At 46.6% G+C, this 15,890-nt stretch overlaps 1 protein-coding gene across 7 annotated transcripts in view; it reads left to right on the plus strand.

Moving 5' to 3' along the window:
- Positions 1 to 15,890, plus strand: part of PFKFB4 (6-phosphofructo-2-kinase/fructose-2,6-biphosphatase 4) — a 41,493-nt gene that overhangs the window by 23,596 nt on the left and 2,007 nt on the right. For 4 of the 7 annotated variants that reach the window (XM_070776750.1, XM_070776748.1, XM_070776747.1 and 1 more), the window contains exons 10-13: positions 12,253 to 12,357; positions 13,839 to 13,968; positions 14,074 to 14,136; positions 15,244 to 15,401. In XM_070776750.1, the coding sequence (XP_070632851.1) occupies positions 12,253 to 12,357; positions 13,839 to 13,968; positions 14,074 to 14,136; positions 15,244 to 15,392 (447 nt within the window). In that variant the 3' untranslated portion in view covers positions 15,393 to 15,401. The remainder of the gene's footprint in view (positions 1 to 12,252; positions 12,358 to 13,838; positions 13,969 to 14,073; positions 14,137 to 15,243; positions 15,402 to 15,890) is intronic. The other 3 variants (XM_019984519.2, XM_019984514.2, XM_070776749.1) reach the window with 2 other exon arrangements.

Consider the following 15,890-nt stretch of genomic DNA (forward strand, 5'->3'; position numbering starts at 1 on the left):
TGTGATGTGTGCATATGTTGTGAAGTAAGTGTCACAGTAAGTTCACTTAACACCCATCACCACAGAGTTACAAACTTTCTTTTTCTGGTGATGAGAACTTTCAAGACATACTCTCTTGCAACCCCATGGACTGCAGCCTACCAGGCTTCCCCATCCATGGGATTTTCCAGGCAAGAGTACTGGAGTGGGGTGCCATTGCCTTCTCCCACATACTCTCTTAGCAGTTTTCAAATATGTGATACATATTGTTGACTGTAGCCACCATGCTGCACACTGCATCCCAGGACTTATGTGTCTTATAACTGGAAGTTTACACCTTCACCATTTTGCCTGTCAGCTGGCTTCTCATCCCTTGAACTTCACTTTCAAGTCAACAAAACCTCCAAGGGAAAAATGATGCCATGAACCAGCTTCATCTCTTCGGGCTTCCCTTCACTTCAGGATTTTGACCTCTCATGTCTTTTTTTTAGACAAGTGATTTTCTTTCTTTTTTTTTTTTAACTATATTTCCTTTTTTATTTTCATATTTTTGTCTGCACTGGGTCTTCGTTGGGCTTCTGGGTTTTCTGTTTGCGGAGAGCGGGGGCTCTTCCCTAGTTAGTGCTCAGGCATCTCATTGCAGTTGCTTGTCTTCTTGAGGATCACGGGTTCCAGGGCGCTCAGGCTTCAGCAGTTGTGGCACGTGGGCTCCATAGTTGTGGTGCACAGGCTTAGTTGCTCTGGAGCGTGTGGGATCTTTCCGGACCAGGGATCCATCTGGTGTCCCCCTGCATTGCACGGCGGATTCCCAACCACTGGGCCACCGGGGAAGGCCCCTCAGGTCTTCTTTGCCTCATGGCTTTGTGATGATATCAAGCAGATGTATTTTTTTGTTTCTGTTTGGCTTTTCCAGTCGCTCTCAAGGGGAGGGTTAGTCTAAAACAAGCTAGTCTACCATTGCCTGATATGGAAGTCTCTAAGATCGAATTTGACTTTTACAGAGATCACCCCACTGGATAGAATTGTGTTGCTGGGATGAGGTGAGAGGAAAAGCTGGAGGAGGGAGACTAGTGAGAGGTGCTTGATGTGTCCTGATTAGGTGATGAATCTGGAATTTGGGTGGTGGCAGTGAAAGAGGAGGAGAGGAGTGGGGGGTGTTTTTATTCATTTATTTATCACATATTTATGTGAGCCTATGCTATGCTAGGGTCTCCCAGGAGGTGCTAGTGGTAAAGAACCTGCCTGCCAGTGAAGGACAATTAAGAGACGCGAGTTCAATACCTGAGTCGGGAAGATGCCCTGGAGGAGGGCATGGCAACCCACTCCAGTAGTCTTTCCTGGAGAATCCTGCAGACAGAGGAGCCTGGCAGGCTACAGTCCATGTGGTCGCAAAGAGTTAGACATGACTGAAGTGAATTAGCACACACACACCCTATGCAAGGAACTGGGCCAGATGCCGGGGATCTAGATCCAGGTGAAGAGATGGAGGCTGATGATACCCCACCAGGGATGTAAAAAGGAAAAACACATCCAGGATGGCTCCAGATTTCCAGCCACTGGGAAGGGTCCTGGGGCAGGGAAGGTGAGGCACTCACCTGAGGGCACGAACTATGTCTACTTCATTCACCACTTCGCAGGTGCTCGGTAAATAGGTAGGCAAATAGGTAGGCATGAGAGGAAGGTGGTACGTTCTTGGGAGATGTTCCACGGCAGATACCCAGGAGGCAACCTGATCTCTAAGGAGAGGTGGGGCTTGGGTATATCCGCCGCAGACATGGTGCTTGAGACCGTGGAATGGATCAGGTGGCTGAGGGAGGTGAAGTGGGACCCAGGACAGAGCCCAAGGGAGCCTTGGTGTGTAAGGGGCTGTGGAGGAAGCTATGGATAGGTGTCCAGTGAGGTGGAAGGCAAACCAGCCCGATGAGGGTCATGGGAGTCAAGGCAGAGAGGAGGAGGCCATGGTCAGTAGGGTGAGATTCCATAGGAAAGGGCAATGAGGCCAATCTCCAAGCTGACCATTGGGATGTCATAACAAGACCACTGGGAGTCTTGGCATGAGCCTAGTGGGCTGTTGCCCAATGGGACTGGATGGGAAAATGAGTGGGAGGGAGGCAAGAGGCTCAGAGTCAAGGGATACTTGGCTGTGTGTAAGCTGATGATGAGAGGCTGGTAGAAAGGGAGAGAATGAGGACAGGAGGCCCTGAGAGATGGCAGTGAGCGAGTCAATGCCTAGGCAGGTTGATAAGAAGTCCGGGGTCCCCGAGGAGAGAGGGATCTGGGGTTCTCAAGGAGGAGGAAAGGACAAGCTTTTTTTTTTTTTTTCTCTACATTCTTTAGTCTTAGTCACATAAAACGTTTTTTTTTTTTTTTTCTTTAAGCGGGAAACTGATGATTACACAACTCAGTTTACTGTATTCTGTTTGAGGACAGTTTCTCCTTCCTGAAAATCTTCTGACTAATCCTGATATCTTAGAATGTATATTATGGGAGTGGGTCTGGTAGGATCTTTCTATTGTTAAATCCTAATCCTGTTATCCTAAAATGTAAATTGTGGGAGTGGGTCTGGTAAAATTTTTTAATCTTGAGACATTCTTTTGCTTTATTGTAATAACTAATTTAAAAAGTATATAACTCCCTTGCTAACACTAGCGAGGGGGGCATTCTTTGTCCCCCTTCTGAGTCTATGTCAGAAGATTTCTCAGTTCCTTTTCTTACTTTAATAAAACTCTGCTACACAAAAGCTTTTGAAGGATCAAACTTGGTACGTGGTCCCAAAGCTAAATCTTCTTCCTCGAAGATCAGGAATCCAGCGTCAGTCACCGTAAGCTATCAGCAGAGGCCCAGTTTCCAGGATATCAGGGCCGGAGAGGGATGCAGGTGGTCAGAGTCCTGTCTCAGAACCTCATGCAGGTTTCACTCAGGAGTGAAAGGAAGAAGTTTCCCAGGGGAGTTAGCCAAGGGGGCGAGTTGGCTGGTCTGGAGAGTTTCTGTGGTGCCCCTGCCTGTGTCCTGGGGGTGGTCCTCCAGCCCCCAGCAGTTGTGGAAAAGGCAGAACGTTCATTCAGCACGCAAGCTGGTTCCATTGTGTCCATGTGGCTGAGATGGAAGCATGTGGGCCAGAGAAGGTGAGGAGTAGGGAGGAAGGTGATGAAGCCACATGCCACGGAATCCATCCCTGCTGGAAAAGATGGGGGACGGGAACGGGGGCATCCGTGGCATTGTGAGATGGGAGAGGCCACAGGCCCAGCATTCCTGTGGGGTGCCAGGCCAGGGAGGCTGACGCTGGGCTGTTAAAAGGGACAGCTCCATGGTGGTCCAGTGTGTAGGACTGCCAGCTTTCACTGCAAGGGGACATGGGTTCAGTCCCTGGTGAGGGAACTAAGATCCTGCAAGCTGTGCAGCATGGTCAAAAAAAAAAAAAGGTAGAAGCCAGTCCCTGATTCTTCCAGTACTCTACTCCAGAGAAGGGAATTAAATAAGAGCTTGACTCACTGGGAGTCATCTTAGGGCGCGTCGTGTCCCCACCTCCTTGTATCTACCATCAAGCTTTTACAGTACAGGCAAGGCCTCATTATATTGTACTTTGCTTTATTGCACTTTGCAGAGACTGCTTTTTACAAATTGAAGGTTGATGGCAACCTGTATCCAGCAAGTCTATTGGCTCCATTTTTCCAAAAGCATTTGTTCGCTTTAGTATTTCACGCTCTTCATTATTATTATTACATTTGTTATGGTGATTTGTGACCAGTGATCTCTGATGTTTGTACTAGGACTTGCTGAAGTCTTGGGTGATACTTAGCAATTTTTTTTTTTGGAGATAACTTATTTTTTAGTTAGGGTATGTACATTGTTTAAAACATAATACTATTGCACACTTAACAGTGTATAATGTAAATGTAACTTTTATGTACGTTGGGAAAGCAAAAAATTCTCGTGACTCACTTGATTGCAGAGATCTGGAACCACACCCAGAGTATCTCCAAGGTATAGCTGTAGTGGCTGTTTTATCATTTCCTGTTTATCTCTCCATCCCTGAATCATCTGGAGAGTTTATTTTATTCAAACGTTATTTGTTCATCAGAGTAAGTTATATGTTAGAACCTGATGGTGGAGTCATCTCAGTGTCAGGTGTTATTACCGCTGTTCCCGTCCTTTGATATTTCGCAGTTTTGATTCTTAATTAGGTGTGTCAGAGATTAGTCACGTATTGAAATTTTTATTTCCAAAGAACCAGATCTCACATTGTATCAGTTCTATTCTTTTTCTATTTTTTAGTTCATTTATATTTTGCTTTTATATTATTTTCATTTTCCTTACTTTCCTTCTAAAGTTTATTGACTGACGTGTTTATTGTCATTCTTTCTTTTTCAAAAATGAACGCATTTAAGGTGATTTTCTGGTTAATTTATGTATTTATTTGGCCATGCTGCACTGCTTGCAGGATATTAGTTCCCTGACCAGGGGGAGTGAAGCGGGCCCTGTGCAGTGAAAGTGTGAGGTCCTCACTGTGGACCGCCTGGGACTCCCCATGGTTGACTTTACTATGTTGCAATCCAAGGAGGTGACCTGTAATTCAGCCTTTGGGAACTTTTAGAGGCTTTCTTTATGGTCTAGAATATGGTAAATTTTTATAAATATCTCATTTGAAAGGACGGTCTGTTGCCTGTTAGTTGGATACAGTATCCAAAAAATGTCCATTATCCAATTATACGGAAGAATAACAGGGTGTGTGCATGTGTGTGTGTGTGTGTGTGTGAAAGAGAGATAATGAAGCTTTCTAACTTTTAGAGTCTTAAATTAAAGTATTCCAGAAGAAATGGAATCATGTCTGGCATTTTCTTGAAAGTAATTTCTTTCAAAACCATTTCTTCAGAATTGGCTAGAGAGAAGGAAACAAGTATAAGTTTAGTTGAAACAAGATTAGCTTTGTGTTATTAACATTTATGGCTAAGAGATGCATGCATGGGTGTATTAATTTCAGCTTCTTTCATTATATCATTCACATTTTCTGTCTTTTTTTGGTCTATTTGATCATCATAAATCAATAGTTGTTAAATGTACTCATTATAATTTTGCTGATTTTTCTTGCATTTTCAACAGTTTTATTTTACCTTTTCTTCTGTATATATTTTGATGTTTTATTATAAAGTAATTTAAATTCATGACTTAAGAATTTGTGGGACATAAAGAGAAGCAGATGGCCACTCTAATTAGGTTAATTCAGGGAAGATTTATAAAATATTTATATATTTATGAAAAGATTTATATATATACCATTTTGCAATGATAATGGGGAAGATATAGAAGCCTTGAAACAACAGGGACCATTGCTTCCCTTGGGTAGAAGAGAGAGAAGATACAGCATCCTGGGGGCAGGGAGCAGTGAGGAGAGGGCAGCCTGGTAGGATGGACCTTGGGTGAGGGCCTAGACTGCTGAAAGCAACTTCTATAAGAGGGAGTCAGAAAAAACATCTCAGCCTGACTCTCCTCCATCCTGTGACCTCCTACCAACGTTCCCCGTGGCCTAGCCCAAAAAGAAATTAGTGGCCACGGGAGCCTTGTCGATGTGTCCACAGAGGTCAGTCTCCTGGGGCAGAGAGCAGGTAGAAAAGTCAAAAGATGCGGAGTGGCAAATGAGAGGAATCAGCAGAGCCTTCCTTCTGTTTGAGCGTTTAAAAATGCTGTTCCATTGTCTTTTGGGTCACGGGTGTATCTGGCAGGAAGTTTGCTGTCATTCTCATCTTTGTTTTGTATACAATGTATCTTCTTTTACTCTATTTTCTGTTTATTATTGATTTTAAGTAATTGGATTATGATATGCTTTGGTATGTTTTACTTCATGTTTATCCTGCTGGAATTCATTGAGATTCTTGGATTTCTGGGTTTCTAAATATGAACTTTGAAAAAAAAATCGAGCCATCATGTCTGCCAGCCTGTCTCCTACTCTGGACTCCAACAACATGTATGTTAGACCACTTGGTATAGTTTAGACAACCTCGGGGATGATTGCACAGGTCATCGTGCTTCGGTTCATTGTTTCTCAGTCTTTTGTTCTTTCTGAACTTCCGCTTGGGTACTTTCTATTGCTGTGTCTTCAGGTTCCCTTGTCTGTACTTCTGTTTTTATTTTGTTCTTTTTTGTGTGTCTTCTATTTCTTTCCTTGTGGTGTTCTGCTCTGCAATCCAGAAGTGCCTGTGCAGTAAGTTGCAGCAGTCGAAGGCTCCTTGTGGCCCTTCTGGAGGATCACAGCCCTGCTCTGCCTGTTGTCTCAAGTCTACAAACAGTTGTTGCGTGATTTTGTCCGTTTTCATTTTTTTTGAATTGTTCATGTTGGACCCAGAGCAAATGTGGTAGCAGTTACTCCATTGTGGCTCAGCCTTCATTGTGGATAGTTGCTGTCTACTATAAAATACTTTTTGCATGGATTTATACTTTGACCAATTTGAATATTATCATTCCAACGTTCTTTTTCCATATTTTTTTTTTGTAAAATACAAATAACATAAAACTTATCATCTTAACCACCTTTAAAATTTTTTTTTTGGTTGTGCCATGTGGCATGCCAAATCTTAGTTCCCTGACCAGGGATCAGACCTGTGCCCCATGCCGTGGAAGTCTTAACCACTGGACAACCTGGAAAGTCCCAATCACCATTTTTAAACACACAGTGCAGTGGTATTAAGTACATTCATAATATTCAATCATCACCACTGTCCATCTCCAGAACTTTAAAAAGTATATATTTATTTTATTTTTATTTAATTTGGCTGCTCCAGTTCTCAGTTGCAGCATGTGGAATCTTTAGTTGTGGCATTTGGGATTTAGTTCTCTGACCAGGGCTTGAACCCAGGCCCCCTGCATTGGGAGCACAGAGTCCCAGCCACTGGACCACCAAGAAAGTCCCTCTAGAACTCTTCACCTTGAAAAATGGAAACTCTGTACCCATTAAGCAATAGCTCCCATTTTTCCTGCCCACTCAGCCTCCAGTACTCTTCCCTGGAGAATCCCGTGGATGGAGGAGCCTGGTAGGCTGCAGTCCACGGGGTCGCTAAGAGTCAGACACGGCTGAGTGACTTCACTTTCACTTTTCACTTTCACGCATTGGAGAAGGAAATGGCAACCCACTCCAGTATTCTTGCCTGGAGAATCCCAGGTACGGGGGAGCCTGGTGGGCTGACGTCTATGGGGTCGCACAGAGTCGGACACGACTGAAGTGACTTAGCAGCAGCAGCAGCAGCCTCTAACAACTACCATTCCCTTTTCTGTCTCTTTGATTCTGTCTGTATGATTTTTCTGTCTCTACGTGTATCACATAAGTGGAATCAGATAGTATTTGTCTTTTTGTGACTGGCTTCTTTCACTTATCATCGTGTCCTCAAGGTTAATCCATGTTGTAGCAAATGTCAGGATCCCATTCTTAAGTTTGAATATGGTTCCGCTGTATGTGTATACCACATTTTGCGTATCCACTCATTTTATCTATGAACATTGGGGTTGTTTCCACCTTTTTGCTATTGTGAATAGGGCTTCTAAGAACATGGGTGTGTAAATATCCCTTTGAGACACTGCTTTCATTTCTTTTTGCTACATATATAAAAGTGGAATTACTGGATCATATGGTAATTCTATTTTTATTTTGTTGAGGAACTGCTGTATTTTTTTCCACAGCAGCTCCACCTTTATAGATTCCTACCATCAGTGCACAAGGGTTCTGATTTCTCCGCATCTGTGCCAACACTTGTTATTTTTCTGGGTTTTTTTTGACAGACAGTTCTGATGAGTATGAGATGCTATCTCATTTTGGTTTAAATTTGCCATCCTTGCTTTGCATCCATATATTTTGGCTATACTTACTCCCTTTTATTATTTTTTAAAAATCTATTTATTTTAGTTTTGGCTGTGCTGTGTCTTTGTTGCTGTGCCAGCTTTCTCTGGGCTTCCCCTGTAGCTCAGTTGGTAAAGGATCTGCCTGCAGTGCAGGAGACTGTAGTGAGTGGGGTTCCTCTGTGTTGCAGTCCTCGAGCTTCTCATCGAGGTGGCTTCTCGTTGCTGAGCACAGGCTCTGGGGTGCACAGACTGCAGTGGTTGCAGCACGTGCCCCAGTAGTGATGGTTCCCAGGCTCTGGAGCACAGGCTCAGTAGCTGTGGTGCCTCAGTTGCTGGTAGCTTGGTTGCCCTGCGGCATGTGTGATCGTCTCAGATCAGAAATCGAACTTGTGTCTCCTGCATTGGCAGGCGGATTCTTTACCACTGAACCACCAGGGAAGCCCCACTTCTTTTTATTTTTAACCTCTTTCTGTCATTTCTTTAGATGGAAGGGCCATATCTTTGGTTTATTTTTTGACCTGATAACTTTTTTCATTTAGGGATCTAAACCCATTTGTATTTATTATTACAGTTGCTGTCTTTGTCCGTTTTTTTACCCAATAGCTTGCAAATTTCTCTTCATTTCATTTTTTCCCCCTGTATAAACACCATCTTTTCTGTGATTTGGAAGGCAAGCAATGGCTTTTATTATTCCAATGTTCATTACCTACAGCTTTTCAAAGACATTCTTAAGTAGAATTCTTATAAATAAAGGAATAACTAAAATATACTTATCAAAATTAGTAACAGGAAAACAATTCTTGATTCTATTGGGAATTATGAGAATGTATTATTTCTGTTTGTTTCCATCTGCTTTTTTTTTCCTTCATTACTGTAATTGGGCAGAGTTTAGCATCATGGTTTTTTTTTTTTAATCTGTTTTAGGTCTTCTTTTTTTTTTTTTTAATTGTTTTTAGTGCGTGTGGGCTGTCGCTTCAGTCGTGTCTGACTCTTTGTGTCCCTATGGACCATAGCCTGCCAGACTCCTCTGTCCATGGGATTCTTCAGGCAAGAATGCTGTAGTGGGTTGCCATTCCCTTCTCCATGTTTTAGCTCTTTAGAGTTGATGAACTCTTTCGAAAGAGTAAGCAATTTTTTGGACCCATTTTATAGGTTCTTTAACCCATTTTGTGGGCTTTCATCAGTTATGGTTGGTGGAAGTTTTGGGAGGTTTCCAGCCCCGACTTCTCTTTCTCATGCAGCTAACAGCTCCCTGACTCAGGTGAGAGATCTGATATGTACCTTTCAGGGACATGAATGTGGCTGTAACACTTGGTGTTGCAGAGAAGCCTTGATTTTTCTTTTTTCTTTGGAGTTAATCTGATTATTTTCTTAGATGCTCTGGATCCCCTTCTTTATCTGTAGTTTGGAAACTAGTCTACTGATAATATCTATGACCTGTTAGTCATCTCTTCATGGTTGTTCAGTTGTTCAGTTGTTCAGTTGCTGAGTCATGTCCGACTCTTTATGACCCCATGGATTGCAGCACACCGGGCTTCCCTGTCCTTCATCATCTCCTAGAGCTTACTCAAACTCATGTCCACTGCATGGCTGATGCCATCCAACCATCTCATCCTCTGTCGTCTCCTTCTCCTGCCTTCAATTTTTCCCAGCATCAGGGTCTTTTCTAATGATCCTACCTTCAATCTTTCCCAGCATCAGGGTCTGTTCTAACGAGTTGGCTGTTCACATCAGGTGGCCAAAGTATTGGAACTTTAGTTTCTGCTTTCGTCCTTCTAATGACTATTCAGGATTCATTTCCTTTAGGATTGACTGGTTTGATCTCCTTGCAGTCCAAGGGATTCTCAAGCATCTTCTCCAGTACCACAGTACAAATTATCAATGCTTCCATGTTCAGCCTCCTTTATGGTCCAACTCTCACACCCGTACAGGACTACTGGAAAAACCACAGCTTTGACTATACTGACCTTTGTCAGCAAAGTGATGTCTCTGTTTTTTAATACATTGTCTAGGTTTGTCATAGCTTTTCTTCCAAGGAGCAAGTGTCTTTCAACTTCATGGCTGCAGTCACCATTTGTAGTGATTTTGGAGCCCAAGAAAATAAAGGCTGTCACTGTTTCCATTGTTTCCCCATATATTTGCCATGAAGTGATGGGACCAGATGCCATGATCTTTGTTTTTTTGCTTGTTGAGTGTTAAGTCAGCTTTTTCACTCTCCTCTTTCACCTTCATCAAGAGGCTCTTTAGTTCCTCTTTCGGGCCATGGCAATTAAAGCAGAGTCCAACCAACTGAACCTCCAAGGAAATGCCGAAACATTCATATTTCTAGCAACATTCTGTTCACGATGATATATGTATTCCCTAGGACGATAGAGGCTTCTCTACTGTCCTTCATTTCTTTCTGAGCCATCACCCTGATCATTTCTTTTGGCTGCACCTGACTTGCAGGATCTTAGTTCCTTGATCAGAGATTGATCCCAGGCCCTCGGCAACGAGAACCGCCAGGGAATTCCTCCTAATAGTGCCCATCTTTTTACCAAATTTCTAGTAACTGCCAGCAATCCTTGACATTCCTCGGCTTACTGGTGCATCACTGTAGTCCCTGTCCCCCTCATGTGGCCTTCTTCCTGTGTGTGTCTCCCTGTGTCTTCACATGGCCTTCTTAAAAGGACACCAGTCATTGGACCTCATCTACTTGACTATATCTGCAAAGACAATTTCCAAATAAGGTCACATTCACAGTTCCCAGGGTCTAGGACTTTAGCGTGTCTTTTGGGAGAACACATTCATCTCACAATGGGTAGTTTGTATCTTTGTAAGAATTTTCGTATTTGATCTACGTTTTCTTATTTCTTTGTATTTTATTGTTGTTCAGTCACTGAGTCATGTCCGACTCTTTGTGACCCCATGGACTGCAGCATGCCATGCTCCTCTGTCCTCCACTATATCCCAGAGTTTGCTCAAACTCACGTCTGTTGAGTCAGAAGTGTTCATAACATTCCCTTATAATCTTTTTTGTCTCTATAAGCTTTTTAATAATATCCCTGTTTCATTCCTGGTTTAATAATTTGCACTATCTTTTTTCCTGTCATCCTAGTAAGAGTTTTCTCTTATCTTTTCAAAGAACTAACTTTTGATTTTGTTGCTTTTCTCTATTCTCTGTTTTCTATGTCATGAATTTCTGTTTGAATTTGTACTGTGTTCTCCTGCCTGCTTTGGGTTTAGTTTCCTATTCTTCCAGGATCTTAAGGTGGAAGATTTAGATTAGTGATATGAGATCTTTCTTTTTTGATATAGGCATTTACAGATATAAATTTTCCCCTTTATATTTCCTTTTTTATAGACAACTTTGCCCCAAGGCTTTGTCTAGGGGAAAAACACACACACACCATAAAACACCTGCTTTTTATTACGGGCGTTTAATTGCTTCCTCTCTAGACATAGCCTGTGTGCTGGGTCTTGGCTTGAGCCTTGGAAGACTGACATCAGTCAGACCACACATTTTCCTGGGCTCTTTGGTTTTGTTTTAAAATGGCATTTGTATAAGGTCCTCTATGCTGCGCATATGTGTACAGCCTGAGTGACATGAGTGAAATCTTACTTTATATTGTACAGTAGTCTGTCTAGTCAAGGCTATGGTTTTTCCGGTGGTCATGTATGGATGTGAGAGTTGGACTGTGAAGAAAGCTGAGCGCCGAAGAATTGATGCTTTTGAACTGTGGTGTTGGAGAAGACTCTTGAGAGTCCCTTGGACTCTGCAAGGAGATCCAACCAATCCATCCTAAAGGAGATCAGCCCTGGGATTTCTTTGGAAGGAATGATGCTAAAGCTGAAACTCCAGTACTTTGGCCGCCTCATGCGAAGAGCTGATTCATTGGAAAAGACTCTGATGCTGGGAGGGATTGGGGGCAGGAGGAGAAGGGGACGACAGAGGATTAGATGGCTGGATGGCATCACCGACTCGAGGAACAAGAGTTTGGGTGAACTCTGGGAGTTGGTGATGGACCGGGAGGCCTGGCGTGCTGCGATTCATGGGGTCACAAAGAGTCGGACGTGACTGAGCGACTGAACTGAACGGAACTGACAGTAGTCCATGCGCTGGTGTAGCATTTCTTTTTCTTTTTTTTTTTTTTGAGCCCCACCCTCCTGGTGTAGCATTTCTCGAGCACAGAAAACAAAAGACTCTTTAGAAAAGACACCTAGTTAACATTTCTGTGTGTATTTTTATGGCATAAACTGGATGGCTGGATGTATGATGGGTGGGTTGAAAAGACTCCTGATAGCTATTTCCAAGTGCAAGAGCGCCCCCTGCTTAGTATTCCCAGGGAGCCTACTCTTCCCAGCTGGGTTCTAACCTCCGGGCCAGGAAGCCCCCGTGGCCCAGGAAACGCCCTTCCCGACCCCGGGCCTGGAGTGGGCACTGTGATGACTGTGGTGTCTCCCTAGGGCGTCTGTGAGGAAATGACCTACGAGGAGATTCAGGACCATTATCCACTGGAGTTTGCCCTGAGAGACCAAGACAAGTACCGGTACCGGTACCCCAAGGGGGAGGTAGGTGGGATTTGGGGGCTCAGTCCTTGCCACCTGCTGCCTGCCTGTGGCCGAGGGCCCTGAGGGGCTCTGCAGTGGCTGCGTGGGCAGCAGGAGGGGCCTGGCCTCAGAGGTCGGCCACCTGGGTGTGTGTGGTCTCCTTCACTTCCCGCTGTGGCCCAGGCTGTAGGCCCCTCCTTGGGTGGGGGATGGCCAGTGCTGCCCCCATCTTTACTCTCCCTTCATGGGCTGACTCCATCCTCCCTGCTGCTCCAGACACCACCCCCAGCCCTGAATCCAGACCTAGGGACTCTCCTTCCCCACATGAGTCGTGGCCACCACAAGTCACCTGCCCTGTCACCTCCCCTCAGACTGGCTCTTGCCTCAGCCCAGGTCTTGGGTAGAAACGGCGTCCCCTGGGACTCGTGTGTCTTCCACTGCTCGGAGGTGACCTGGGGCAGTGGCCAAACAAAAGCACCTCCCACAGACACAGCTCTGTGTGTACACGCGTCTGTGTACCCGTGCAGGAGCCCCTGGGTGTACACGCATCTGTGTACCCCGTGCGGGAGCCCCCGGGTGTACATGCATCTGTGTACCCATGCAGGAGCCTCTGGTCCAAATGCCAGGCTGTGCTGTCCTTGGGGACAGGACAGCTCTGGGTAGCATCAGTGTTTCCTCACATCATACTGTGAGGCAGAGCCCAAATTTAGAAGCACCCCAGATAAGTGAAACAGAGTAGCTACCTGCTCAGAGGATAGGGCAGGGTGGGGCAGGGGGAGGAACTGGTAGGGAAGTTAGTTGCCAAAAGAATCAATCTAGGATTTCCCTCAGAAACCCGGGGCACCCACACACATCAGGTTAGTGTTATTCCCAATCAAAACATGAGCCCAACACAGCTCCAAGCTTGAGGCCTTTATTTTTTTTCCCCCAGAAAGGACTGCTCACTCTGTGCAAAGAGGGGTGAAGCCCCAGGGCTGGGTCTCCTAGTGTAAAGCTCTGAACCTGCCAGGCCCCAAGGTTGGTCCATGGGCTCCCTCACGGCGCCTGGGAGGTGTACGGGGCTGTAAGGGTCTTTCCTGGGATCTCAGGTGTTCTGACAGGTTGTACTGTGGGAAGTTTGGGGGCTTGCTTTCCCCTTCCCCCAAGGCTCATTCTTTGCACTTCACAGCACATATCCGTGTGCTGTGGGTCCCCAGGGAGCAGTCTTTTCCACCAGTCGTCAGCGGCCAGCATGTGAATTCCAGCAGCTGAGGGTTCAGCGAACGGCCCAGAGTAGGCAGGGAGGTGATCCCTTGGATGCAGCATGAACCCCAGCCCTGCCCTCTTGATCCTACTGGGACCGGGCCCTGGGATTGGGGAGGGGATCCCTTTGTCAGACTGCCAGTCCTCCCCAACCTTCCAAAAGGGCGAGGCGTTCCGGGAGAAGGTAGCCCCCTCCTCAGGTCATGTCCATGCCTATGCCTGGAGCTGGGCTGAGGGACGCCTCCCACTTGCCCTTACAGTCCTACGAGGACCTAGTCCAGCGACTCGAGCCTGTCATCATGGAGCTGGAGCGGCAAGAGAACGTGCTGGTCATCTGCCACCAGGCTGTGATGCGCTGCCTCCTGGCCTACTTCCTTGACAAGGCGGCAGGTGCGGACACGGCCCCCACCGGGGGAGGTGGGGTGTGTGTGAGAGATCTCGGGGGACTGTCACCTGGTCCTCCCCGGTGCCAGCCCTCCCTGCCTGTGTCCACAGAGCAGCTGCCCTACCTCAAGTGTCCGCTGCACACGGTCCTGAAGCTGACCCCCGTGGCTTACGGTAAGGGAGCTTCCCGCATGCTGACCTGGTGGCCAGCCTGGCTCTCTACGCGGTTCCTTGACTGTCTGCAAACCCCTCCCTTGAAAATTCTATTAGAAGCTCATTGCTCCTGCCGCCACCCCACTACCTTTCCCGTTTGCTTTTTGTTTTCTATACAATACAAATACTGCTTTTAATTATTTCGATTCTTACAGCACGGATATAACAGAAACTGCCAAGTCCATGTTTTTGTTTAGTCGCTAAGTCCTGTCTGACTCTTGTGATCCCATGGACTGGAGCCCACCAGGCTCCACTGTCCATGGGATTTCCTAGGCAAGATCCAGTTTGCTTTTTTTTTTTCCTTTGAAGGATAACACCCCAGTTTGCGTTTTAATTTTTTTGTTTTGATTTCTGTGGCCCCCTGGTGATCTTTTCCTTAACCATCACCCACCCACAGGAAGGGCTTTTCTACTGATTTTTCTAGAATCCCTGACAAAGCCCCATGGCACCCAGTACCTGAACCTTAGAATATGTGCCCCTGCCTTGAGCTCTGCCAGCAGAGGCCTCGGGCGGCTTCCTAACCTTCTCCGTCTCGATTTTTTCCCCTTTAGCACTGGGAGAGGCACCCCCATACACGGCTGGGTCCTTAGGGCAATACTTGCGAAGCTCAGTGGTAGCCGATGTCATTATGTGTGTGTTAATCCCCTCGTTCCCCTCTGCACTGAGCGCCTGGTACCATGGTGATTTGGCCTCGTATGTGCAACAGGGCTGGGTATGGTGGTTTGGGGGCCCTGAGGACTGTGCATAATGACCCCTCACTGAGCTCGGCTTGTTGCTCCTCGGACTGTCCTCAGCCCCAGAGGAGGCTTCTTGTCCTCAGCGTGGCCCTGCCTGGTGCCTGGGCTCCTCGCTGAGCCTGTGCTGGGCAGTGGCATGGAGACTTGGACCTGACAAGGTGCCTCATCCTTCCCCAGGGGGCCCCCAGAAATGCCTAAGGTGGGAGGTCTGGGGTGAGGCTGAGGCAGTGTTCGGTCCCCAGCACCCCAAGCTGACTCCTGGGGGAAACTTCTACCTGTGGCCTAACTGCCTTTCAGGAGGGGAAATGGATGTGTGTCTTCCCTTTGGCAGGTTGTAAAGTGGAGTCCATATTCCTGAATGTGGCAGCCGTGAACACACACCGAGATAGGCCTCAGGTAGCAGCGGGGTCACTGCTGGGGTGGTGGGCATGTTCCTGGGGGTCCAGACACAGCCAGCGCCACGGCCAGGCCCAGCTGTGAGCCTCCTGAGTGAGCTTGAGTTCTCTGTTGGTTTCGGCGGGGGCAGTGGTGGTTTCAGGACATGCAGGGGGCCTGGGGCCCCAGCTCTCAAGGGACAGACCAACTGCAGACCAAGAGATGCCTACAGGCTGCTGGGCCCATATCTGACATCTGCCCACTGACACAGCCAGGAGAAGGGCATCCCCAGGAGCTGGTCCCCTTCCTGCCCCCATGATGAGGATATAATCCCCAGCTAGGTGTTTCTCCCCACCTGACCCAGACCTGAGGCAGGAGGAGGGGATGGCCTCTTTCTGGGTAACCACTGACCTGTCTGCAAGGAGCGAGCGGTAACTGGAGGTGTCCTCCCCCTCCCACCTTTGTTCTGGTGTCTGTCCACCCACCATGTGCCAAGTGACTCTTGACCCCCAGCTCTTAGGGACGGCTGGGCTGAAAGTCCTGCAGCTGGGGCTCCTCAGGGTGAGAATGTGAGTCCAGCAGCTGCAGTGATGAGCAGAGCAG

This window comes from Bos indicus, chromosome 22 (genome assembly GCF_029378745.1).
Source record: "Bos indicus isolate NIAB-ARS_2022 breed Sahiwal x Tharparkar chromosome 22, NIAB-ARS_B.indTharparkar_mat_pri_1.0, whole genome shotgun sequence".
Lineage (NCBI taxonomy): Eukaryota > Metazoa > Chordata > Mammalia > Artiodactyla > Bovidae > Bos > Bos indicus.